Source organism: Trachemys scripta, chromosome 14, assembly GCF_013100865.1.
Source record: "Trachemys scripta elegans isolate TJP31775 chromosome 14, CAS_Tse_1.0, whole genome shotgun sequence".
Taxonomy (NCBI): Eukaryota; Metazoa; Chordata; order Testudines; family Emydidae; genus Trachemys; species Trachemys scripta.
The window spans coordinates 33,428,849-33,454,142 of NC_048311.1; the positions used below are offsets into that span (position 1 = coordinate 33,428,849).

The window sequence follows — 25,294 nt, forward strand, 5'->3', positions numbered from 1 at the left end:
CCTCTGATGTCCCTCTGCTTATTCTGGTCGGCAGAGGCCATACCTCACTGTTTCACCTTGTCATAAACTCCCTAATTTAGGGGCACTACCACTAAGCAAAGCCATGTGGATTTGGTTTTGCAACTGGAGCTCTTAAGTGAAGTGCTCACACTGATGGGAAAGACTGTTGGCAATTCACTAAAGAACAGTATTCTGTATAGAAGGGAAGTATGGACAAGATTAGAGGATTTTCCACTTCATTCAGGAATGTCTTTCTAGGCCCTAGGGTGACCAGATAGCAAGTGTGGGGGGTAATAGGTGCCTATGTAAGAAAAAGCTCCAAAAATCAGGACTATCCCTATAAAATTGGGACATCTGGTCACCCTACTAGGCCCTGTCTGCACGCATCTTCCCTTTCCAGAAGCATTCATATTCCATCTTCAGCTTTGATGCAGCTCAAACCTGGTGAGCTGCCCAGATTTGGCAGAAAGTGCTCTAGGACCAGTCTGTCTCTCTGTCCATGGAGAAGACTGTGCGACTTAACCCCTAAAGCTGGACTTGCACCTCTTTCCCATGTTCGAACACAATGCACAATTATATCAGTGGTTGGTGCTAAACCAGCCTGTTGTCTTGGAGCAGACAGAAAAGCCAGAGACTGGAGCAGGGCACACGTGGCTGGAACCCAAGATCTCAGAAGCAGATTCCAACTGCTATTCATTTTTCTGTTACTCCGCCTCCAACATCCAGGAGAGTGACAAGAGCAGTAAAAGCTTATACTGTATTTATTTGTGAAAATATTTGTCAAAAGATACTGTATTCAGATCTGGCTCTGTGCTTCTGCCTATTCTGCTTCCTGTGACCCAAGCCTGGAGTCCAGGGCTTGGCTGAGCCAGCACAGCACCCTCTGGTACTGAGGGTACTCCTGCTGAATCTGATGGATGATGACATTAACGGTGTGCAGCCGGTCCTGCTGTTTCCGCTGCTCCTTCTGCAGGGCTTGCTGGGTGCGGCAGAGTGGGGTGTACTTCCCGTCCTTCACTGCTTGCAGGTGCTTCTGACGAGTCTGATAGGCCACAATTTCTGAAAGGTTCTTAGAAGAGCAACAATGAAAACTGCATTAAGGACACCTGACTGAATAAAAGGGAGCTAGGAGACTAAGGAGGACTTAATCAAATGGGGGAGGAAAAGTGACGATCACATCTTGAAATGGGGGATTATTAAGAGGGACAGCTCTGTGAAGTCCTGTTGTAACTACTCATGTGGGCATCCCCCATGTTGAGTGTTATATATAAATGATCACAACATAGCTTAGTGAACCTCCAAATCAGACACACGCATAGAAGGGAAATCTTGCAAAGCCAGAGCAAGTCTGTGAATTTTAAAAGACAAGGGAGGTCAGTCGGGTCACACCACCCCCAGAGAAAGTTCTGTCTCCCACACAGATGAGCTTTGCTCTTATTGTTGAGACCTCCAGTTCTAGAGCAGAACATGAACATGGTGGCGGTGCTCAAATATCCAGCCTGAGCTGGGTACATGGGGTTTGGGAGGAGGTAGAAAGGCCGTGTGGGCTGGCAGCACAGGAAAATAACACATGCAGTGCCTGCGTATTAAAGACACCTTACCCAACGTTTCTTGTCCTGAAGCCGCTCTATGTCTGCATCAAGGACATCAGTCTCAGCCTGCAAACTGGAGAGCTGCTGCTGCTTTTCCAGAAGGCTGATGCTGAGAGATTTCTGGGTGTTCTCCAGCTCTGTGATGCTTCTGTTGCAGTCTTGAGCATTCTAATGAAAGGAAGGGAAGGAAACTTGAGATTCTGCCTCTGCATGCCAACTGCATTGCCAAATGATCACCTGAGAACTTCTCCCTTTCTTGGACATTTCAAGGCTGTACTTCCTTTAGTAAGTATACTTTGTGGCCTGAAGGCTCAGACACTCACACTGCTAGATGCCCATTAGGCACACTGGGCATTCTAATGTTGTGCCAGGAAAGGTGACAGTCCCCTGGTGTTTCACTGCATTACCGTGCAGTGAGTGTGTCTCCATGCCTGGGGGCACATTACTGCACTTTTCTTTACACTACCATGAAGAGAGGCAGATGGCACAGAATATGCACCAAGCACTTTCCTTCCAAGCACTTTGTATCCCAACCCCAAGCGATTAAAGAAAATAGGATAACTGGGCAATGAGGAGCAGTGTTGAGGTGTTTGAATAAAAGTCCCATCAAGTTCTTCTAAGACAGAAGGTTAGTGGGTCTGGCACGTGATCCCCCTTCAGGCAATAGCAAAAAGCAGATGATCTTCAGAGCTACATGAGGAATACCATAGAGTCCTGGAGACCAACATGAGTTTCACCATGGCCTATCCCTAGTGTCCTCTTCCCCACTGACATATGTCCACAGCACTTGCCTTGCCATCTGGGAGAAAGGTTGGCTCAGTGAACCTTGCATAGTCTGATAGTAGGTCATAAAGCAAAGTTGATGTCAAGCATATCTGACATGTTTCGAATTACAAAGTGAGTGCAGAAAAAATCAGTTCTTATGGCCCCTCTCTACCTGCTCACCTTTTGGGTTTCCTTGATTTTCTTCCGCAGCTCCTGTGTCTTGTGGTGGAAGTCGCTCTTGGTGAAATGTTTCTTATCCATTTTGCTCTGGCCCTCCCCCCGAATCATGATGGTCTCTCTGCGGGAGACAGCGGCCTCCATATCTCGAATCATCTTCTCCTGCTGCTTTGTCAGCTGGCTGTAGCGGACCTGCCATGTGTGAGGAGAGAGAAACTCTGAAGATCCCCAGTGATCACAAATTACATCTGATAGAAGACTTTCAGTGTGACAAATTCCAACTACCGAGACAGGACACATTTGACACACTGGCCTTGACAGCCCAAAACTTTCAACAAAATCATGCACCAGGTTTGTACAGCATGGATCTGGGGGGCATCAGACTAATAACTGACTCCCTATCCGCTTGCCCAACACAATCTTCTGAAGATTTCAATGCAATAAATTCATCTAAATGCAATAATAAGGGAAGGAGGGTAGAAGTATCCTGTGGGTGGGAGAGGAGGTTGCTTTGGCAGAGAGAGAAACACTTCTCTGAATCAGTGCATTGGTGGATGTAGTATTCCGTAAGTGCTGCTGGCTCACCATGTAGTAAGATAAACACTATCCTGTAACCCTTCCCAGTCAGGTCTACCTTTTGCTGAGCTCCCCCATTGCTAGGCTAACGCAAGGAACATGTAAAGAGGTGTAACAGCATGCTGAGCTAGTTCAGTCGCTGGACAGGTCACAGGAAGACACCTATCCCTGACACTTCCAGGAACCTTGGAGATAATACTTCCCCAAGTTATCTCCTCTCTACTGTTTGATGTTTCAGCATCTCCCGCAAAGCTGGTTAATCTCCTTGTGAATCTCCTCTTCCCCCTCCCACCTTGGCTCACCTGCATCCTATGGATCTCTGTCCTCATGGCTCGGATCTCGCCTTGCCCTGCCTCTGAGTCCACTGCAGCACGCATCTCCTTGGCCAGCTGGATCTTCTTCTCCCATAGCATGATCTGATGCCTTCAAGGACAGAATGGGAGGGGATGCCTTTGTATGAAAAAGAAGGGGCCACCCTGCCGCTTGATTCCCTTGTATATGTGATGTCACGCCATGGACCCCCATTCTGAGTCCAAAGCTCAACAGTCCAGCAGGAAACTAAGAGTTCACTGTATGGAACATGACGCATTGGTGCCCTCAATGTGAGAGTCCATCAGGATTCTGCAGGTCAGAAGTGCCATGATAATGGTAGAAGTCGGGGTTGGGATTGCAGCATAGAGAATTAATGCCAACATTTGTTAACTCAGCAGCTTTGAAAAATCAGGCCCTTTATTTAGGGGCCTACTGTGAAGTCCCAAGTTTGAGAATTTTGGATTATGTAGCTACCTTCCTCTGGACAGCCATTGGGCTTACATCACACCACTCCCTACTGAGTTTTCCCCTCTCCCCCACACACTCAACACTGGCAGTGTTCTGCTGACTAGAGGCCAAGCACTAGTGAGAGTGGAGACCACATTACTTCTCATTCATCGACGGGAACAGGCTGCTGTGCAGCAGTATGGGGAAGACTGAACAGCAGTTCCTGTGACTGTACCTGGCCTGCAGAAAATAAATGATAGACCCTTAACCTTCTGGGTTACAAGTTATAGGACTCGTCCCACCTTCCCATCCAAGGTAAAGGGGAGCCAGGAAAGGAGCATGTCAATCTGACAGGACGCATTTTCCCCTACAGCATTAGGGCAGGAAGGATAATGCAGTTGCATGACAGGGGAGTTCAAACAGTGGCATAAAACAAGGTGTCTGGGTCTCACTCTGCTTCCACCAGGCTGTTTAGGAGTCTCTCTTTCTCCTCCTGCAGTCGGTCCAGCTTCTCCTGCATCTCAATCGACTCTCTCTCGGCTGCCTAGAGTTGGGAAGCAGAAATCAACATCACTGTGTCAGACTGAGAGGCGCTGGCAGGCTCACTGCTTGCCTCTGATCTTCCTGCCTCTTTTGGCTGACAACCCTCCCCACAACACAGGTAGAATTTCAAACCCTCCTGGGCTATGTAAAGGGAATCATTGTCTCTGCACAGGAACCTAATTGGGACAGCCTTTCTGTCCACAGCTGTACATTTCCATCTGGTTACATGGTTTGTGCCATAGGGGCAGCAGTTAGCAATCTCTGACTGTCCCCTGCAACACCGTGCCAGTGGGAGCTCAGCAAGATTGCTGTGTGTCAGGCTGTGTCTAGGAGACGAGGAGCAACGCCTTCCCTACCTTGAGTGAGCAGACAAACTCATTCTCCATGATGGTGTTGCCATGCTGCAGCTCCTCCGAGTTGTGGCTGTTCTTGTTGATTAACATGTTGAGTTTCATCAAGTCATTGGCCATGTTCCTCATGTGGCGTTCAATGTCTTTCTGCTCGTTCTTCTCCTGCTGGATTTCATCTTTCCAGGAAAGAGATGGAAAAGATTTTAAAAAGTGAAAGCAGAGAGTTCTCACCAGGGCACTGGGGGGTGGGGGAGTTCTGACAGTGTAAACAAAGCTGCACTTGTAGCTACCCACTCTGAAAGTCTCCATGGTCTCTGACAAAGCCACAAGCCTTTCCATAAAGCCAAAGCCAAATCCATGTTTTGAAAATGGTTATGATGAAAGGAGGACTGGGATGCTAGAATTGCTATAATCTCAGGGTTGGGCACGTACCAGCCATCTGTTAGACAAAAGGTAACAAACATGCTGAAGGTCTAACTGATCACCATATGTGGAGTCAGGAAGCAATTTCCCCCCCAGGTCAGATTGGCAGTGACCTTGCAGGTTTTTCGACTTCCTCTGCGGTGTTTGGATGTGGGTCACTTGCCAGGATTATCTAGCTATATCTTGTGACACCCTTACTCCCCAATATTCACCACTGTCATGTAATCAGGATATGTTTCGTACAAATTATGTCTTGTGAGGTATTATTCTAAAAGTCTTCATCTGCTAGATAGTAACATCTCGTTGGATTGTATGTGCTATTGTCATGTGTGAAGTTATGAAGTTTGGCTATGTATGTGTTACTGAAACATATTGCGAGGTTGAGCACCCCCAAGCAGCCTTTCAGGTACAACAGTGAAAAGGCCAAACAACGTTACTGGCTCATTGAGGAAATGCACAAGCACAGGGATTACCCCAGGAACTGTGTGCGACAGAAACCTCTCAGAGATAGCTCTACACAGGGGGAACTGTTTGACCCAGGTCACAGCAAAGGAGCTTTCCAGCAAGTGGGGAGAAGATATAAAAGGGGGACAATGACATCATGAGGGGACCTCATTCTCCCTGCAACACCACACCTGGAAACACCTGAGGGGCCAGGACTCAACTGTGGGAAATGATGGTCCCAGGCTAGAAGGATCTTTAGCCTGTGTATGAAAAGCCGGAAAAGCCAAGACAACTTGTGCCTTAAGAATCTGCCAGCCTGTTTATTACTCAGGGTGAGAATTTGCTAATTTATATCATATCTACCTAGTGTGTTAAGCTCAGTTTGCGGTTTTTGTTTATTTACTAAGGCTTGGTCTACACTAAACCCCCAAATCGAACTAAGGTACGCAACTTCAGCTACGTGAATAACGTAGCTGAAGTCGACGTACCTTAGTTCGAACTTACCGCGGTCCAGACCCGGCAGGCAGGCTCCCCCGTCGACTCCGCATACTCCTCGCGGCGAGCAGGATTACCGGAGTCGACGGGGAGCACTTCTGAGTTCGATTTATCGCGTCCAGACAAGACGCGATAAATCGAACCCAGAAGTTCGATTGCCTGCCGCCGAACCAGCGCGGTAAGTATAGACAAGCCCTAAGGTAATCTGCTTGGCTCTGTTTGCTATCACTTATAATCACTTAAAATCTATCTTTTGAAATTAATAAACTTGTTTTTGTTTTCTCTAAAACCAGCTTGTGGAATTCATAACTGGGGAGGCAAAAAGCTGTGCAGACCTTCCTCCACATTGAGGGAGGGGGCAAATTTCATGAGCTTACGCAGTGCAAGACAATACAATTTTGGGTTTACGCTGCAGAGGGGGAGTGCACTTGAGGGCTGAGCAATTCCCTAGCTGAGTCTTCCCATGCAGAGCTGATTTCAGTGTCTGTGTCTTTCTGCAGGTGGGGGTGTCCCTGCCTGTGTGGGCTGGAGGAGGCTTGAGGGCCTGGCTCAGCAGGGCAGTGTAAGGGAACCCAGGCCGGTGGACCAGGCAGGCTCAGTGGTACCCCAGTACATCGGGTGGCACCCCGGAGTGGGGAGTAACCTGTCACATATCTCACTTCTTTGACGTTGTTGGGGTCTAGGGCACTGGTGCACCTCGGTCCCTCCTGTGCTCTGTCTGTGGCACATAATAGTCTAGTCTCCTCGAAGCCATGATACTTTGGTCTAATTCGGTTGCTGGGTCTAGTGTGCAGGTGCTGGGTGGTGCTGGTGGCCTGTGATACACCAGAAGTCAGACTAGATGATCTGGTAGTCCCTTCTGGCCTTAACCTTTATGACTCTATTTCCTAAGAACAGTAACATATCAAGATGGTCACTTGGGGTGCGATCCTGCAACCCTTCCTCTTACCTAAGTAAAGGCTGCAAGATCCAGCCCTTAGTGGGGATACCAGACTGCTCAAGTGGCAGAAGGTGCCTGGCTTGTAGCCCCAGATACACTGTATTGCTCATATGTGGCACTATGCTTGCAGATACTGGAAATGTTCTTTGTTGAGGGGTTCTAATAACTCTCTACAAGTTATTGAACCTTCTCTCCCTTTGTTCTCTGGCAGTGCGTGCCCGCTCGCTGATTAACACCAGGAGGATTGAGGGAAACACTTACTTTCCGTGCGCACTTTCTTTTGTTGCATGATGGTGATCTGTTTCTTCAACATATCCAGGGAGGCCAGCTGCTCTTCCCGCTCCTGGGTCAGTTTGACCAGCTCTTTCTGCAGCCTGAGCCAGTACTTCTGCAGTGTCATCACCTCTGAGTTGTATTCATCTATTTGCTTGGTCAGCGTGTTGATCTCAACTTCCAAGGGTCCCAGTTCTTGGCCCTATAAAGGAAAGAAGTTTAGCATAGTCAGACAGAGAGGCTACTTACTGTGGCATCCCTAGGCCTTCTGGAGCGCAGCACAGGGATGCCTGAAATGCTCATTTGCATGATGGAATCCAAATGCTTTTCCAGCTCATGGCTGCATCAGCAGTGCTGCTGTCTGAGTTCTGGGATCATGTGAACAGCTTCGGGGGTTGCTTCTGGTTGTACAGAATTCGTTTCTGTCATGCATAAGCAGAGAGAACTGTGTATGGCTTTCCTATCTTTACCCTCCTCCACCCCCTTTCTTGTGTTTAGATTGTAAGGGCACACCCTGAATGGAAGTCCCTAAATGCACCAAGAAAAATCCTCATCCCATAGATTTGCTCTTAATCAATTGTTGGATTATTTCTTAAAATGACACATTGTGAAGCTGGGATTTAATTTTTGCCTTAAAACTAATCATGAGTCTAAACTGGGGACTTGCTCACATCAGCAGCAGAATTCAGCAGCCAGAACTGGGGTTATCCCCATTTACATTTAGTCTGGCCTCCCAGGAGAGGTATTGACCAGGGCTGCTGCTTTGATAGTTTTTTAGGGATACAGATCGTAACACAAAAATCAGCACAACAGGCATTCTGAGCGCATTGTACAGGATAGACACATCCTCTCATTACTCACCCATGTCTATTACCTCTACTACGCAGTTACCTTTATGAACCAAATTTGTAATCTCATCAAAGAATGAAATCAGGTTTGGGGGATTAAGCATAAGGGATGTACCCCCAACTGGGAAATCATCATCTCCATTTTCTTGTTGAACAGGTTGACGACCCCCTGCTTGCGCTCGATCAGGAGATTGCGCTTGGCGATCTCATTCTCACTGCGGTTGATCAGGTCATTGATATTTTTCATTTCCTTGTCCAGCTCAGAGAATGTCTTTTGGAGCATAGAGAGCCTGCAGTTGGTGTGAGTTGTGTCCAGAATGACCTGGGCTGTGTCATTCTCAACTTTGGAAAAATGCAGCTCCTAATAACATCAACAACAACAAAAGCATTGTCATTCAGCAGGAATCCACTTCTTAGTATTGTAAACAGGTCTGCAATCCTGTCAACGAAATATGGCTAAGAGAGGAGCACGTCTAGTACGTAAAGAATGGGACTGGGAGTCAGGAGACCTGGAGTCTATTTCCAGCTCTGTCAAATGTGCTATGGGGCTTTGAGCTAGTTACTTAACCTCTCTGCGCCTCTCTTCCCCCATCAGTACAATGAGGATAATGATATTTACCTACTTCCTAGGGATGATGGGAGGAGTAATCCTGAAGTTCTTTGAGGGAAGATGCTAGAGAAGGCAAAGTTTATCATCATCATCATCATCCCTAAAGTTATTTTCCCAACCTATGCATGCCTCAGTTACATCTGGCCAGACAGACACAGAGATGCAAATAACTACAGAAGATCCACTTGCCCTGCATCTATCTTGGAGTTGCCTGCATGTTTCACAATCAAAGGCAGCATTAAAGCTTGCCAGGAGCCCAAGGATTGCACCTGATGTATAGAAAATGGAGTAGAGTGAACAGAGAAACAGGGCCCACAGAAATACAAGTCTGAGCACTTGCTGCTACATTTTTGATGTGACCACTAGGTCACTCAACTCAGGACGGCACACTTCTTGCTGGAACTTGTAGTCTCTGTGAGCTGCACCTCTGTATGCTGATGAGGGCAGCCAGATCGTAAAATGTCATGCTCTGTGCTTTGGCCGCCTCTGGTTCACTTCATTTAGAGAGTGGGTCTGCTGTATTTCTTTCCACATGTAAGAGCATGCAGCCCTGAGTCTAAACATGCCCAGGGTGCATCACTCTATGCCATTCTCTAAGCCGAACATGAAGCCAGTACCTGCTGTACAAGATGGCAGTAATATTTCTTTGGCTAAATGATGTTCGGAAATCCTGCAATATGATCCTCAAAAGGCAGCTGGGGAGGGAAGAGCTCTTAGGCACATCTGCACCTGGAGGGGAATTCAGAGAAGCTGCATTTTGCTTTGCAGGCCCTTCTACTTTTATGCTTAATAGGAATGTCCCCTGCCCTTTCCACAAGACCTGAAAACTTGATGAACAGTAACAGAGATCTCTCATATTTCTAGAGTACCTCTCATCCTGAAGAGTCCTAAAGTATTTTACAAACTCAGCCTACAGTTTACAAGGGCGGCACTTCACCCGCCGCTGAAATACAGCCACTTGTAGGGTGAAACTGCAATTTAACAGCACATGGCAACATAATGCAACAGCTTAGGATTGTAAGTAAAGAAGAATCTCAGCCATTTGAAACTGTACGAGAAATGTAATAAGGCAAAGGGAAGGACCCAAGATAGAATTTGGCTAGAATGCGACATAGTCAAGGACAAAGCCCTGTCCTCCTGGCAGTAACTGGAGCACTAGGAACACAGGGAATGTGATGGAGCTTTCTTTAGATGGGATCCTTTTTTGGGGGGGGCAGGGGAGGCTATCTATTGGCGGCAATGGCCTTTGGGCCATGCTTGTAGTATCCTGGAGGGAATAAACACAGAATGTGTCTCTCTCTCCTACAGGTCAGCTCCCATCAGTCACACAGAAGCAGATGCCATACCAGATCCAGCTTTCTCTTATGAAGTTTAGCAGCCAGTTGGGAAAAATATTTTGCTGCTTTGCTGGACATCAGCTGATCCTGCAGCTTTGCCATGATCTGATTCTCCAACTCCTGTCTGGCTTCAGTCTCTTTCTCTATTTCCTTACTGATGGCCTGCAGCTCATTCACCCGAGCAGCTCGGTCCTGAGAGGAAAAACACGGAAACAGGGCTGTTCAAAAGTGCAGGCTGTTGGGATTTGGGGAAAGTGGATGGAAATCTACAGGTGACAAAATATCAATGTCTGATTCAAAAAGCCTCTTCTCCACGGGTATCTGGTCTCACCGAGTTGGCCCTGCTGAGGGCTTGCTCTGTCTCATGTAGCGTGCGGGTGTATGTGCTGTATTCAACTTTCAGGGCATCCTGTTTGGCCGTGCACTGGGCAATCAGCTTCTTGCTCATGTTGGCATCATTCTCCGAGCGGTTCAAGATGCTGGCAAGCAGCTCGTTCCGCTCTTCCTCCTTCGTGACTGACTTCTTGTAGACTTGGATCTCTGTCTCTAAGGACTTGAGCTGGTGCTTGGACTGCCTGCAAGGCCAAGGAGAAGACAGGAGAGTGTCATGGGGATTGATTTATGCACTGGATAGTCAACTCCAAACTCCTGCTTTCAAACAGGCTGCTGCAGAAATGAGTAAGTGAAGAGCAAGAAAATCAGACAAGTTTATTCAGCACTGCGGCTATCTGTGTTCATTAAAATCACCCTACTGGAAATAAAACCAATGCACCTAATTTTTTGGATAATTTTGAATAGCTCCTTGTGCTCTAGATCTCCCAGTCCTGTTACACTGCGCTTCAGGGGATGAGACCTCCGGGCTTGATCTCAGCCCAAAATACCCAGGGCCAGTTCAGATGGGAACACAGAACTACTGGGGCACCAGCTCTAGGAGTGAGAGGATAGAAGCTCCCTGCATGGCTCTCTAGCACCATGCTCCAATTGGCCCAGAAGGGATACTGATGTGAGGAACTGCCTTCAGTCCTGCCTGACCAAAAGGATAGGCATAACATAGGTTCTGTTGGGGAAGAGGTCCTTTCAGGCCCTCAGGTACCCATTGGTATTGGAACAGGTATGCTCTTTTTCATGATATTTCCCCCTCTCTTTCCACCAAGCCCATGCTGTGATGACCCAACTGTTACTGGTGGCATCATGTCATTTCCTTGCCAATAAGCTACATTCCAGAGGATGTTCTTATGGGAAGGGTGAAGGAGATCCACAGCCTGGATACACTGGGAATGGATGGGTCACCACCATGCTGGGAAGTTACACTAAGGAGAGAGAAAACAAAGAAGATGCCAGTATATGGAGAGAAGCAGGCAGCTCTCTCACTTATGGGGAGCTGGAGGAGGTGGGAATCACAGATTTCAGCAGCTGAGAAGGGAGCATTTTTCTTCTCTGCTTAGAGTGGCGTGAACTGCTTCAGCAAAGCTGTATTCTCACAGGAAACAGCAGTGTGTGATTCTGAGAGACATCATACATATTTACTACAGATTGCACCTAGCTGACTGCATGAAAACTAACCAATTTTGTCACAATTTAAACATATTTTGTATATCATCAGGAATATTTTAATATACATTTATTACATTTTATGAAATACTTTACCACATATTCTGTTTCTGGGTGGGTTCTATCCAGCTGATGAGTGCCGGGAAGTAATTAACTCGGTGACCGTATTTCTCTCTTGTCTGCCCTGATGTTCTGTTGAATTCCTCGCTAATTTCCCCCTCCACAGTCATATGGATGCAAGTCATGCATCTCTGCAGTTAAAACAAACTGCCTGCAACCCCACTAGTAGCCCGCAGGCTTGTGATAAATCAAATAATGTTTCACAAAGTTCCTCTCTCCCTTCACCACGCTGCTGAGCATTTAGCTGCCGGATGAACAGCTGGGTTACAGCAGACTGACCTGTCAATCTTAATAGGAGCCAAATACTCAGCAACAAATTCCATTTTATTCCCACTTCCATTCCATGTTTGAATACCGCCCCCCTCCCGACGGTATCTGAGTACCCTGAGTTGGGGATAGAACGTATTCCACTTCAGAAGCCCTCTCCGTTTCCCAAGTTCAGCCGTCATTTCCTTCCACACAATGTCTTCCCACAGGCACATTTCATTACACAGGTACCAAGCTACTGAAACTAGCAGAATAACCAACATCATAGTCAAGATGGAGCCTTATAAGTGGCTGGCAGAGATGGGTGTTTGACCGTGGAAACATCCTTCTCCCAACCCTGATGTGGAGCTTAAGGGAAAGCAGACAGCGTCAGCATGTCTCCCTTGCTGCAGTGTGAATGTGACAACACAGAGCTCTTGGCAGATGGATGGAGAAACCAAAAGTCAAAAGGAAATGTGTCTATAGAAAATTAATTCCTTTCAGTTCTTCTCCCTATTCTCCTCAGGAAATCAGAGTAGAAAAGTATTTTGCTGATTCATGCTCCATTGGGCAAGTTTTAGGGCTAAAGAAAGAATGCACATTCCCTTCGGCACCAAAGATCGGGATTTCCTGAGGAATGGGTTCTTGCCGAATGTCACCACATTGTGACTGCAAATGACCTAGGTAAATCTTTCCTGATGCCTCTTCTTTTGTCCTGGGAAGTCCTGCAAGGGATAGAATGAAATGCAAACCAGAGAACTCTGCCTAGTTATCTATTTCATACCTTTGAAGGAAGATCATGCTGTGAAGGGAGAAAACACTAACAAAAAATGATGCTCCTTACCGTAAATGACCCTTTGCCTTTCTAAGCTCTTCAGAGCAACAGATTTATTCTTCATTTAGCGGACTCTGTACATACAACACTATATTAACAATAACCTTGACAGCACTCTTTTCTCTCTCAGAATAACTCCCATCCAAAGTGTAACTACTCTTTTTGTTGGCCCACTTTCAGATGCTATACCTTAGCGCCTCCTGCATGGCAGAGTAGGCTTCATCTCGTCTCTTCATCCCCGTCAAACTGCTATCCCACTGATGCATCAGTTGCTTCTTCTCCATGTTAATAGTTTGTATCTCCATACAAGCCTGCAGAGAGACACCACTCTGAGATACTGAATCAACACTGGACTGGGGTCTCACACCTGCATTCCATCCTCACTGCCCATTTAATTTCACAATACAGCTGGGAAGAAACAGCTCAAAATATTCATGCTGTGTCTTCTCTTGTTTTCCTATGTCCCCTGCTCTTTCTTTGCCTCTTTGTACCTTTACCCTTGTAGAGTAAGTGAATTAAACGCATTGTCTTACATCTTGTTTTCAGCAAACAGAACGAGGAGTACTTGTGGCATCTTAGAGACTAACTCCCAGTCTTTATTCAAGCCTAATTTAATGGTGCCCAGTCATTATACAAACTAAAAACTATTTCCCCATGTTAATCTTTCCCTTACTGTTACTCACACCTTCTTGTCAACTGTTTGAAACGGGCCATCCTGATAATCACTACAAAAGTTTTTTTTCTCCTGCTAATAATATCCCACCTTAATTGATTAGTCTCATTAGAGTTGGTATGGCAACACCCATTTTTTCATGTTCTCTGTATATATATATATAAATATATCTTCCTACTATATTTTCCACTGCATGCATCTGATGAAGTGGGTTTTAGCCCATGAAAGCTTATGCCCAAATACATTTGTTAGTCTCTAAGGTGCCACAAGGACTCCTTGTTCTTTTTGCTGATACAGACTAACACGGCTACCACTGTGAATCTTGTTTTCAGTTACTCTAACAACTTCACTGTAACCAAAAGTGCAATTTATATCATTATGTACATGAACATTTTTTGCAACATTAAGGTCACAGACAAAAATTGCAGAAAGGAAAAGAAATGCAAAAGTCAAGGCCCCAACAGCAACATTAACTCAGCCTTGTCTCACATCCTGTGTGTCTTATGGGATACAATTTACAATGTACTGTAAATGGTAATGTATTACGCTCCAGATTGAACATGAGAATCCAGACTAGAAAAGGTGTATTGTGCTAGCACAGTTGGGTCAGTGCCTCTGTGCAGCGTATTGTGATGGACTGGTAGCACTATACAGCTATTTACATTGCGGTAACACTTAGGTGTAAAGCTAAATATAATTACTATGTAATACTTGGATATTGTGCTACTATGATGTACTGGAGAAAGATGTGTAATTAATATGTAGGAAAATAGATGTCAGAGATTGGACCTGGCATGGAGTTGCTCTGCTGAAGACTCATCCTATCAGTCACACCCGATGGGTCTGATTAGCTCCAATCCAGGAGCACAGAAGGGGTATGTGTCTCCCTCCAAGGTAAAGGAACTAAGGGGGTGAGACAGGAGGTCTTGCAGGGGGAAACCCTACAAACAGCCAACTCAGGATAAGTTTTATTTGTTGTTGTTCTTAAGACCATAGGAAACCCTTTATTCACACAAAGGGCAGGGGTGTGAGATTTTGGACTCGGGGTGTGTGTACTGTGTTAAGCGGAGGGTGGAGGACTCTGGCCCGTCACAACATGTAATATTAACCACACATGAAAAATATTGTCATCTCCTACCTCACTCACTGCTTTTCGTGTTATTTTTGTGTCTTCAGCCTGGGCAATAAATTGAGCTTCATACAGACCAATCTGCTCCTGCAGTTCATTGAACTTCCTTGTTAAGCGGTCTACAAGCAGATCCTACAAAAATCAGACCACAACAGATCAGCACAAATACTGCAAACAATCCTAACCCTGACACCATGAATTCAGCAAGAATCACATGAGGGAAGCAGGGTCAAGTGAGGGTGTTGCATTAGAAGTGGTGGCTCTCAGATCGTCACCATCCTCACTAGTGAGTGCAGTGCCATGTGACGACAGTCATCTCCATCTCTGCTGATTGGTCAAGATTGCTCAGTCCATTGCGCCACTCTGCAGAGGATTTTAGTCCATTTATATTCGTCAGTCTCATATCAAGGAAGAGCGTCAGGTCCAAAATGTCACCTAACTTCTATCTATCTAGGTTATTACACTGTGCCCATCACCATGGCATCTGACTATCTTAAAAGGTAATAATTTAGAAGAAAATGCCCTCTAAATAGCTATCAAAAATCCACACTCCATTGCCACTGTTCACAGAATCCTACAATATTGATTCTGCTGCAAGAGGCAGTCATCTAACCAGCAGAGGGAGCATGAGTTAAAACGAACGGGCCAGCTATATTTTGTGTTGCAAAATCACTTTTCTGAACTCATCATTGTTCAGAATAATCCCCCCGGGGCTTGAAAATAAGGTGTCTCCTCACTAAACCTCATCTTCCTCCTTTGCATGTCTGGATACTGGGTTGTTACTATAGAGTTACTCAAAGAAGCTGTGCTGTGGTTTTTGATTTCTTTTGCTGTCAGGAAGGTTTCTGGGATTTTTTTTTTAATTTAGAGGGAAAAATAGGCGAACAGAATGTTGGTAATCATTAGGAAAGGGATAGATAATAAGACAGAAAATATCATACTGCCTTTATATAAATCCATGGTACGCCCACACCTTGAATACTGCGTGCAAATGTGGTCGCCCCATCTCAAAAAAGATATATTGGAATTGGAAAAGGTTCAGAAAATGGCAACAAAAATGATTAGGGGTATGGAACAGCTGCCATATGAGGAGAGATTAATGAAACTGGGACTTTTCATCTTGGAAAAGAGACAACTAAGCGGGGGGATATGATAGAGGTCTATACAATTATGACTGGTGTGGAGAAAGTAAATAAGGAAGTGTTATTTACTCCTCATAACACAAGAACTAGGGGTCACCACATGAAATTAATAGGCAGCAGATTTAAAACAAACAAAAGAAAGCATTTTTTCACACAACACACAGTCAACCTGTGGAACTCCTTGCCAGAGGATGTTGTGAAGGCCCAGGCTATAACAGGGGTCAAAAAAGAACTAGATAAGTTCCTGGAGGATAGGTCCATCAATGGCTATTAGCCAGGATGGGCAGGGATGGTGTCTCTAGCCTCTGTTTGCCAGAAGCTGGGAATGGGCGACAGGGGATGGATCACTCGATGATTACCTGTTCTGTTTATTCCCTCTGGGGCACCTGGCATTGGCCACTGTAGGAAGACAGGATACTGGGCTAGATGGACCTTTGGTCTGACCCAGTATGGCCGTTCTGATGTTCTTATGAATTATTTGATTTAGAAAATGCACATCTAAGGAACTACCTGGTATTTGCAAACAAATACAATCTAAGAATGGAAGAGGGCAGACCACATTTTGTACCAATCTTCCTAGAATATGTTCTTTTAGCATTCTGTATAACAAGACAGCATTTCCCCAAGGGACTCTGAACTCCAATGACATAATTCACAGCCTCATTGTCAGACTTGATATTTGCCCTATACCTGTTTTTTCTTCTCCACCTCAGCCTGGTTCCTGTCTGCCTCAGCCTTCTTCACTGCCCGTTTCATCACAGAGATGTCGTCACGCACATCCTGGTCCATGTTCTGCATATAGAACAGACGCAAGGCCAGGTTTTCCACCTCGGTCTGCATTACAGAAACTGGGGAGATAGGTGGAAAGGTCAGTTACAGAAGAGGATTTCTGCAGCATGTACCATACCAGAGCTAAAAGAGAAAGAAATTAGGATGTGGACAGAGCAAAACCCCTAAACCCCCCACCCCCAAGTCATATGACCCTCTCTGAGGTGGGCATGGACATCAGTTCCTGGAGCAGAATTTCTGGGGAGAAATTCCCCAAGAGACTTGGTAAGTGCCCTCAATTCCCAGTATATCCTGTATCTCCACAACACTGAAATAGCCCAGTTAAGTTCACTTCCTTGACTGTAAGGGGTTGCCATGCAGAAGATCGTCATCTGATGCACCAGGCTGTCTAATCAACTAAGGATCTGCAATCTTCACCAAAGCCGCAACAGTCCCAGGCAGAGGCCTCAAACAAGTATAACTAGCCAAATGGTGGGAAATGAGCTGTGTTGAATATTGGAAAGCCATTGGAACAACTTACCAAACGTCCTGGTGAATTCTCCCTCACTGGCAATTTTTAAATCAAGAATGGATGTTTTTCTGGGAATGGGAATGATGGAACGGATCACTTGATTAAGCATGGATCACCTGATGATTACCTGTTCTGTTCATTCCCTCTGGGGCACCTGGCATTGGCCACTGTCGGAAGACAGGATACTGGGCAAGTTGGACGTCTGGTCTGACCCAGTGTGGCCATTCTTATGTTCTAAGAGATCTGCTCTAGGAATTCTTTTGGGGAAGTTCTCTGGCCTCTCCTATACAGATCAGGTTAGATGATCACAATGTGGCCTTAGAATCTGTGAAAGCCTATTTGCCAGGAATGGCCTTTGTTCAAAGGAATCCTTTAAAGGGACAGAAAAGCATTTGTCTTATGACAAAGATGGGGGTTATACTGGTAGAAATTATGTCAAAACCAAGACAAGTATTAGGTACATCTATAGTGCTTTGAATATACATGGTGCTTTACAGATATAGAATAAAAAATGGTCCACACCCTAAAGAGCTTACAAACTAACCGATTCAATTGCCAAGCTATGCTACAGGAGGCCTAACTGGCGAGGCATACCAGGTATGCTTGGGTTGATCTTTTCAGTCAGCGAGCCATTCCTGAATGCTTGGGCTGATGTCCTCACGTGACTAGAATAAGGAAAGACTAAGCAAGAGCACCTTAGTCACCTTTCTTGCGTTCATCCTCAGTGCTCTGACATGTTTTCTTGTACAAATTTCTGATGTCCTGCAGCTCCTCCTCTAGCTGCCGACGCACCATGGCTATCTGAGAATATCGGTCCTGGTTCTTCTCCAGTTCCATCTGCAGCCGGGCCAGCTGCTGCTGGACCCCATAAAGGACTATTCCCAGATCCTCCCTCTGCACCTTACCCTGCTTTGTGGCCACCGTCTGCAGACACAAGAGGAGATGGGTCAATTCACAGCAACTTGGACAGGGCTGGAATGCTGTGGGAAATCCAAGGAAGACTACTATACCAGCTCCCGAAGCTCCATGGTCACTTTTTCCATCTGTTTACTAAGGTAATTCTTTAAGGCAGCTTGGAATCTTCTCATCAGGGGCTAGAGAGGGAAGGAAGATGATGATAGCATCCTTATAACACCTGCATGAATAAGTTATCAAGGAACATGTGTCAGGTACAACACTGCATTTTCACCTCTGGAGACTTGGGTTCCTGTCCTGAGCAGGCTGCAAGTGAAATGGGTTATGCAGATTCAGCCTTGAGCCTAGTGGACATTTATTAATATCATAAAACAACCACCTAGTTTGGCATCACTAGTCGTTTCTGTTTAGGTGAGGCCCAGGGTCTTTGGAGGTCAGAAGTGAAATGAATGGCAGAGCTGTGCGAGGGAAGCTTGCACACCAGCTATACGTCCTTCATTTTCATGAGAACTGAAGTTCACCAGATTTTCCCATTGCTCTAATTTACTACAGAGGGAGCAGATACCATACAGGAGTCAGAACTTTTGTGAAAAGGATGTATGACGTATTTAACCTAGAATGCAGCTAAACCATGGCCCAGTTTGCCTCCCACTTTTCATGGAACCCTCGATGCCAGTGACGAGTCTTGAATTTGGACTTTTCTTACATGTTCCGGGTCCAAGACAATCAGCTGTGTTTCCTCCCCCGATTCCTCACTGCCCTCTATTTCATCTGCATAATGTAGACTTTCATTCTCTTCCTCGCTGCCAAGCCTGCTGAGGTGCTGGTTAAACTGCTGAAACGCAGCGTCTGAATACGGAGAGGAGATGGCTACCCCAATGTCACCTGTGCTCGGACGACAAAGAGCAGGCATCACAGAATGGGAATTCAGTGCATTTAAAGGTATTTTAAGATTAGCAGATGTCCTGATAAGGGGAAAAATACCTACCAGAGCCAGCTTTCTTTGGAGTTTTAGATTGCCTCACAATGTCACTAGCACACAGAAAATAAATCATAATAAAAATATACAGTAATTCTAACAGTGAGGAGGAAAGTTATTATGGAAAAGATTTAAGAACAGGCTTAGTAGTAGCATCATACAGAGGTTAACATAAGGATTAAGGCTTGTCTACATGGAGACACGCAGAAAAATTAATCTGAATTAAAGGTGTGAATTTAAAATGTGAATTAAAATAAACCAAATTAAGGCCACTTTAATTCTGAATAAGAGTGTCCATATGGGGGCTTCATGTTATTTAATTAATACACTTTAAATTCACATCTTTAGTTAATTCAGATTAATTTTTCTGCGTGTCTCCATGTAGACAAGCCTTTAGATTCGATAGTGTATGTCCAACTAGATTCACATTTATTGGGAGAGGAGAAAAAACTGGATACTGTATTTGAAAGCTGGCTGCCAGGATAGTACGATTAGTAAGACACTGACTGATACCTGACTCAGCATGAATCTCCGTGTGCACTGATAATGCAGACCTCTGGGTGCTAGCTCCTGAGGACGTGCGGGATCTGGTCCAGCTCTCTCTCACTGGCTGCTCCATGTCAGGCAGTTTGGGAGGAAGATTATCCACTTCCACTTGGTCTGAGGAAACCTCTTCGGCTTTTTCCTAGAACATAAAGGCCATCATATAAAATCTGGGCTGTGAAAGGATCTTCATTTTAACACAGTTTGCTACTAAAATTCTGCTTATCTTTGTCATCACAAGAGAGGAACAATGTAGAAAAATAGTCAGCTATCAAAACAGTCTTGCTGCTTCCTGAGGAAGCTGGAAAGCAATTAAAAGGCTCTAAAGTTATCCCACTGATATGCCAGCAAGGCTTTATCACTCATGGTGATGGGCACTTTAGAAACGCATGCAATAATAAACTAACTCCTTGAATTTTGTCAAGAGTTTTTTATCCACCATGGCTGGTTACCAATTGTCTCCTTTCCAATTAGCCTCTCTCTTGCATGATTCATCCAGTGGTGTATGTTTACAGTACTAGAATTGGTTCAACAATTTGGGAATGTAATGTCACAAACACTGAATTGTAGGTCTTGTGAATGAGACGCTCCCTTAGTTTAAATTCATAACCAATCACCTCTCCAAAGATGACCTCAGAGACCACCTGCTCCATGGCCCCCGCAACCTCCTTCTCTGTGGCCCCTGCGACCTCCTGCTCCATGGACCCCGAGACCTCCTGCTCTGTGGCTCCTGAGACCTCCTGCTCCGTGGCCCCCGCGACCTCCTGCTCCGTGGCTCCCGAGACCTCCTGCTCCGTGGCCCCCGCGACCTCCTGCTCCGTGGCCCCCGCGACCTCCTGCTCCGTGGCCCCCGCGACCTCCTGCTCCGTGGCTCCTGAGACCTCCTGCTCTGTGGCTCCTGAGACCTCCTGCTCCATAGCCCCCGCGACCTCCTGCTCTGTTGCTCCCAAGATCTCCTGCTCCGTGGACCCTGAGACCTCTTGCTCTTTTGGGATGAGTCTCTCTCCTGGGTCCTCTGTAGGCACAGCCTCTCCCTTTTCCTTGTCATCACTGTTCTCTGGCTGCATTCCCTAGCACAGATCAAAACCAGAAAGTAGAACACAACAAAACAATATTATAATGGTCCATGTTCTTTACTAAGGACTATTACTACAGTGCTTTACAGCTGCTTTGCAGTGTCGGTGCACAGGAAATGAATCTAATCTGACCACATCTAGTATAACAGCAGCGCCTGCTAGGACTACAGTGGCTAAGGCCCTGTCAAAATTTCCATGAGAAACTTTTAATTTCCCATATTTGTAACTCAGAAGTGAAAAATCTCTCTTTAGATTTTACCGAAGAAGGTAGTTTTCAAAGTCACATTATACCCGACCGAATTGCTTTGTTTTCTTTCTGTCTGTCTCTTTTCAGAATGTTCCTTTTAACGAATGCTGTAAGTCACTAGGTTCTAAGATTGTTGCCCAGGCCTTTGTTATCACAAAACGAGACTATTACAGTGTGCTATAGCTGAGGATCCACCTTAGAGCCATCCTAGACTGAAGCTGGTGCAGAACACAGTGGCTCGCTTACCAAGTGGGGCATCTTACTGGAAGCAAGTGACACTGGTGCTCCAGGATTTGCACTGGCTGCCTGTTGATCTCCGGGTGGAATTTAAGGTGTGGGTTATGACTTAGAAAGCCCTAAATAGCTTGGGACCAGTCTGTCTGAGGGATCGCCTCTCTCCCTGGGCCAAACTTCCACGGCAGCTGTGATCAGCAGGGAGCCCAAGCTGGATCTCTCTGGTTATGAAGAGGTGGCAGCTGGCAGGGCATTTTCTTTGAGTGTTCAGGACTATGGAACTTGCTCCTAATGACTCTTACAAACAGAAAACCTACTTAAACAGTTAGGGCCTGATTTTCATAACTGCTTGGTGCCTGCAGCTTGCATTGACTTTCACTAGCATCAAAGATGCTCAGTACTTCTGAAAATCAGGTCCTTGGAGTGGTTTTGAAAATAAAAGAAAACAAATCGGAGGATTCCTATGTGGACTGAGACAGCCCAGTAAAATGTCTAGTGTGAAATATCATTTAGCCCAGAAGATAAATATGAATAATCTGTACGTTCTATCTCCCCCAGTAAGTTAATATTTACATTTATTTTCTTGCAGTCAATTTATTATGTATGTTTGTAACATTGTAAGCCAGGGGTAGGCACTCCAGCTGATTTTCAGTGGCACTCACACTGCCCGGGTCCTGGCCACCGGACTGGGGGCTATGCATTTTAAATGAAGCTTCTTAAACATTTTAAAAACCTTATTTACTTTACATACAACAATAGTTTAGTTATATATTATAGACTTCTAGAAAGAGACCTTCTAAAAACATTAAAATGTATTACTGGCACACAAAACCTTAAATTAGAGTGAATAAATGAAGACTCGGCACAGCACTTCTGAAAGGTTGCCGACCCCTGTTGTAAACTATATATAGGCAATGAGCCTGTTGTACTTCAAATAATCAATGGCTCCTATTTTGAACGTGGATTGTGGATGAAAATTCTTTAATTACTGTATTACAGTAATGAGCACTCAGATTTCCATACCAAAATACAACTCTTAGGGCCAAGTCCTGCAAATTTCCAAGCAGCAAGATGCTTGAGGTCATCACTTTAATAAGATTAGAGGCTGCTCAACACCTCACAGGATGAGGCCCTTACTAAATAAGAAAGCTCCATGCACAGGTTTATCTTTATTTACGATGAGAACTTTGAAAATTAAAAGGCAAAATCTATATTCAGTGGGAAACTCAACTTTCACCCAACAGACACAAACTTCTCTCCAACATCCACCGAGCAGACGGGATCAGAGCATGTGAACCAGTTTCCCCACTGATAAACTGGGGATAATGGTGTTTATCTTTCCTTTAAAAGTGCTCCAAGATCTACAGATGAAAAGTGCTGTGTCAGAGATGAGTGAGAGCTAAGTTTTACAAGACTCTCCTGGAAACTGGAATGTAGCCAAATTAAGCTTCCCGTGGCCCCCCTTTCATGTCCCCGATAAGATGGCAATCATTTCTCAATTTTTTGCTACACTGGAATTGCTTCGTTAATGATTTGTGATGTCAAAGCACTGGACTGATTGTTCTGTAGATACCACATGTTCCTAGGGAGAATTCATAAACATCCACCTCTACAGTCGGAGGCTCTGGGGATTCAGGTGCATTGTGCTCTGCTGGGTTGAGTTCCATTCCTGGCTCCTCTGCTGAAACACCATCTGCCTCTTCCTTTCTGGTATGGCTCCTCTCTGGTTGCACCACCTAGCATACAGCAGAAAACAACATTGTAACAACTGACTGTCTCCAATCAAAGTTCCCTATTATGTACTGGACTACTACTCACAGCACTTTACATCTAGTGTAAGGAAATGCTCTTAATATTGAAGCATCTGCTAGTGCTGCAGTCGTTAGAGATGTAGTAGTAAACCCTTACATTCCTCCCAGCCTCTACAGAGATTTTTTTAAAATGGCTTGGTTGTTTTAAAATGTAGCACAAAAACAAAATCCCTAACCCAAAAGCAACTTGAAATGATTATAAAAATTCAACATCAAAGTCCATAACTCAAAATCTGTGAAGTCTTATTCTGTGTTTTGTCTTGCTTAAGATTATGAATTGACTTGCTTGCAAATACGATGTTTCCCAATAAATGTTAGAATTTTCTTTAGGAGGAGACCACTCTGAATATTAAATATATTATACCAATAGATCACCACAATTTCTCAGATGGAGGAAGTTTCTGTATTCACAATTTTTGAAAATTTAGAGGATATTTTTAGTGTGTTAACTATTTTAATGTTTTTCAGGCTCCAAAGTAAATGTGTTCCCACACATCTTTTGTACATCCTTATTAGTAAAGTGATGGGTACAAAAAAAATCCCCAAGGAAACATAAGGCTGGAAGGGACCTCGAGAGGTCATCTAGTCTAACCCTTGCCCTGTGGGAGGACCTAGACTATCCCTGACAGTTGTTTGTCTAACCTGTTCTTAAAATCCTCCAATGGGGATTCTCCCTCAGTAACGTATTCCGGTACTAAACTATCCTTATAGTTAGAAATTTTTCCAAAATCTGATCTGAATATTCTAGCTAATCCTTTTCAGGACAAAGGCACTCTGATCTCTAACATTTCTTGGGGAAATGTTTCTTTCTGTGGTTTGAATTTTTTGTTTTTTGATGTTTTGCTTCAACATTTCTTGGGAAATCCAATATTTCAAGATTAGTTGCATTTCTAGTGAACCCCCCACATAGTATCTGGGCACCATAATATGCGCTAATTCCAGTGTGATTCTAATTCCAAAGGTGCATAAAGTCCTTCATATTTGAAACTTTACCCCATTGCCTTCTGGATGCAGCTCCTCCTCCTCCTCCTCTTCTTCTGAAATTTGTCCAACACCTGATTCAGGGCTTAATTAAATTGAACAAAATTATTGAACAATTTTAAGCAGAATAACAACGTACAAAAATGAAAAGCTTGGCTCTAGGTCAAATACTGTACTAGCGCTGCCTCCTGGAGCATTAACAGGGATCAGAACCAAATGCAGGAGTTTGTAAACATGCGGAACCTAACGCCATCAGGAACACTTGCATAGTCTGTTTCAGTGTGAATGAAGACAGTTTATTACTTGGATTTGCTGTGTTTGCAACACAGTCACTGCAGCCTTGTGCAAGTGCCTGAGAACCAGAAACGGACATGGACTGAAAACAATGGAATGCTGGTGCAGCTGGAGGAGACAGAGTCTGGAAGAGAGCTAGGATTTGGGGGCTGGGGCTGGTCTGGAAAGGTAAGGTAAGGGATCCTCCTTCCTTGTCCCTTTCCCTCGCTGGCTCTTTTCCCCATCCTTGTTACTCTGAGCCCTCTACAGTTCCCACTGGCTCTATCCGCTCCTCTCCCCATCTCCATCCCAATTTCTCCCCTCCTCCCACCAGCACAGAGCCAGATCCCACATCCTCCTCTGCATCCTCCTCATCCCCTCTGGTGACATTAGCCCTAACACTGGTTATCCCCCATCCCCTCTCTACCTCCCACACTTGACCCTGCCACCATCTCCACTCCTCTTGTTCCATCATTCCTAGCCTCATGCCCATCTCCCGTTCCTTCTCCCCAGCTCTTGCTGTCTCTGGAATGCCAGTTCCATCCACAATCTCTTCCTCTCCCACTCCTTCCAGCTCCCAGAGAGACATAGATCCCTTTGTTTGACTCTGCTTCCTCAGATGCCTTCTCTCACAGACGCCTCTCCTTCTCTCCTACTCAGTGTTCTGGATCAGACCATGGTGGGGGTCTGGACTTCTCTTCTTCCATTCCTGTCACCTCCAACCTCACCCTGCTCCCCCTCCCCACTCTTTCTCCTCTTTTGAACAGGTGAGAATGGTGAGGGGCTGGAGGAAGGAAGGGGTTCAGGGTAAGGATGATGAGGAATGGGAGGAAGGAAGGGGTGAGAATGGTGAGGGGCTGGAGGAAGGAAGGGATGAGGATGATGAGGGGCTGAAGGATGGATGGGGGAGGATGATGAGGGCCTGGAGGGGGCTGGAGGAAGGAGGAGAATGAGGGGCTGGAGGGGACAGGGAGGAAGGAGGGGTGAGGATGATGAGGGGCGGGGTGAGGATGATGAGGGGCTGGAGGAAGGAAGGAGGCGTGAGAATGATGAGGGGCGGGGTGAGGATGATGAGGGGCGGGGGGGAGCAGGAAGGAAGGTGGGGGG

The 25,294-nt window shown here is 45.4% G+C and overlaps 1 protein-coding gene across 1 annotated transcript in view; it reads right to left on the reverse strand.

Annotated features, from left to right (window-relative positions):
- Nucleotides 1-820: 820 nt before the first annotated feature.
- CCDC40 (coiled-coil domain containing 40) overlaps nucleotides 821-25,294 on the reverse strand; it is a 30,356-nt gene continuing 5,882 nt past the window's right edge. The window contains exons 2-21 of the mRNA XM_034789318.1: nucleotides 23,927-24,004; nucleotides 22,730-22,858; nucleotides 20,183-20,635; nucleotides 19,536-19,707; nucleotides 18,750-18,928; nucleotides 18,139-18,222; nucleotides 17,833-18,052; nucleotides 16,519-16,676; nucleotides 14,696-14,818; nucleotides 13,074-13,195; nucleotides 10,464-10,707; nucleotides 10,142-10,324; nucleotides 8,301-8,546; nucleotides 7,326-7,539; nucleotides 4,769-4,938; nucleotides 4,322-4,413; nucleotides 3,413-3,533; nucleotides 2,538-2,726; nucleotides 1,602-1,760; nucleotides 821-1,069 (exon numbers count right to left, since the gene is read on the reverse strand). Of these exons, the coding sequence (XP_034645209.1) occupies nucleotides 821-1,069; nucleotides 1,602-1,760; nucleotides 2,538-2,726; nucleotides 3,413-3,533; nucleotides 4,322-4,413; nucleotides 4,769-4,938; nucleotides 7,326-7,539; nucleotides 8,301-8,546; nucleotides 10,142-10,324; nucleotides 10,464-10,707; nucleotides 13,074-13,195; nucleotides 14,696-14,818; nucleotides 16,519-16,676; nucleotides 17,833-18,052; nucleotides 18,139-18,222; nucleotides 18,750-18,928; nucleotides 19,536-19,707; nucleotides 20,183-20,635; nucleotides 22,730-22,858; nucleotides 23,927-24,004 (3,585 nt within the window). The remainder of the gene's footprint in view (nucleotides 1,070-1,601; nucleotides 1,761-2,537; nucleotides 2,727-3,412; nucleotides 3,534-4,321; nucleotides 4,414-4,768; nucleotides 4,939-7,325; nucleotides 7,540-8,300; nucleotides 8,547-10,141; nucleotides 10,325-10,463; nucleotides 10,708-13,073; nucleotides 13,196-14,695; nucleotides 14,819-16,518; nucleotides 16,677-17,832; nucleotides 18,053-18,138; nucleotides 18,223-18,749; nucleotides 18,929-19,535; nucleotides 19,708-20,182; nucleotides 20,636-22,729; nucleotides 22,859-23,926; nucleotides 24,005-25,294) is intronic.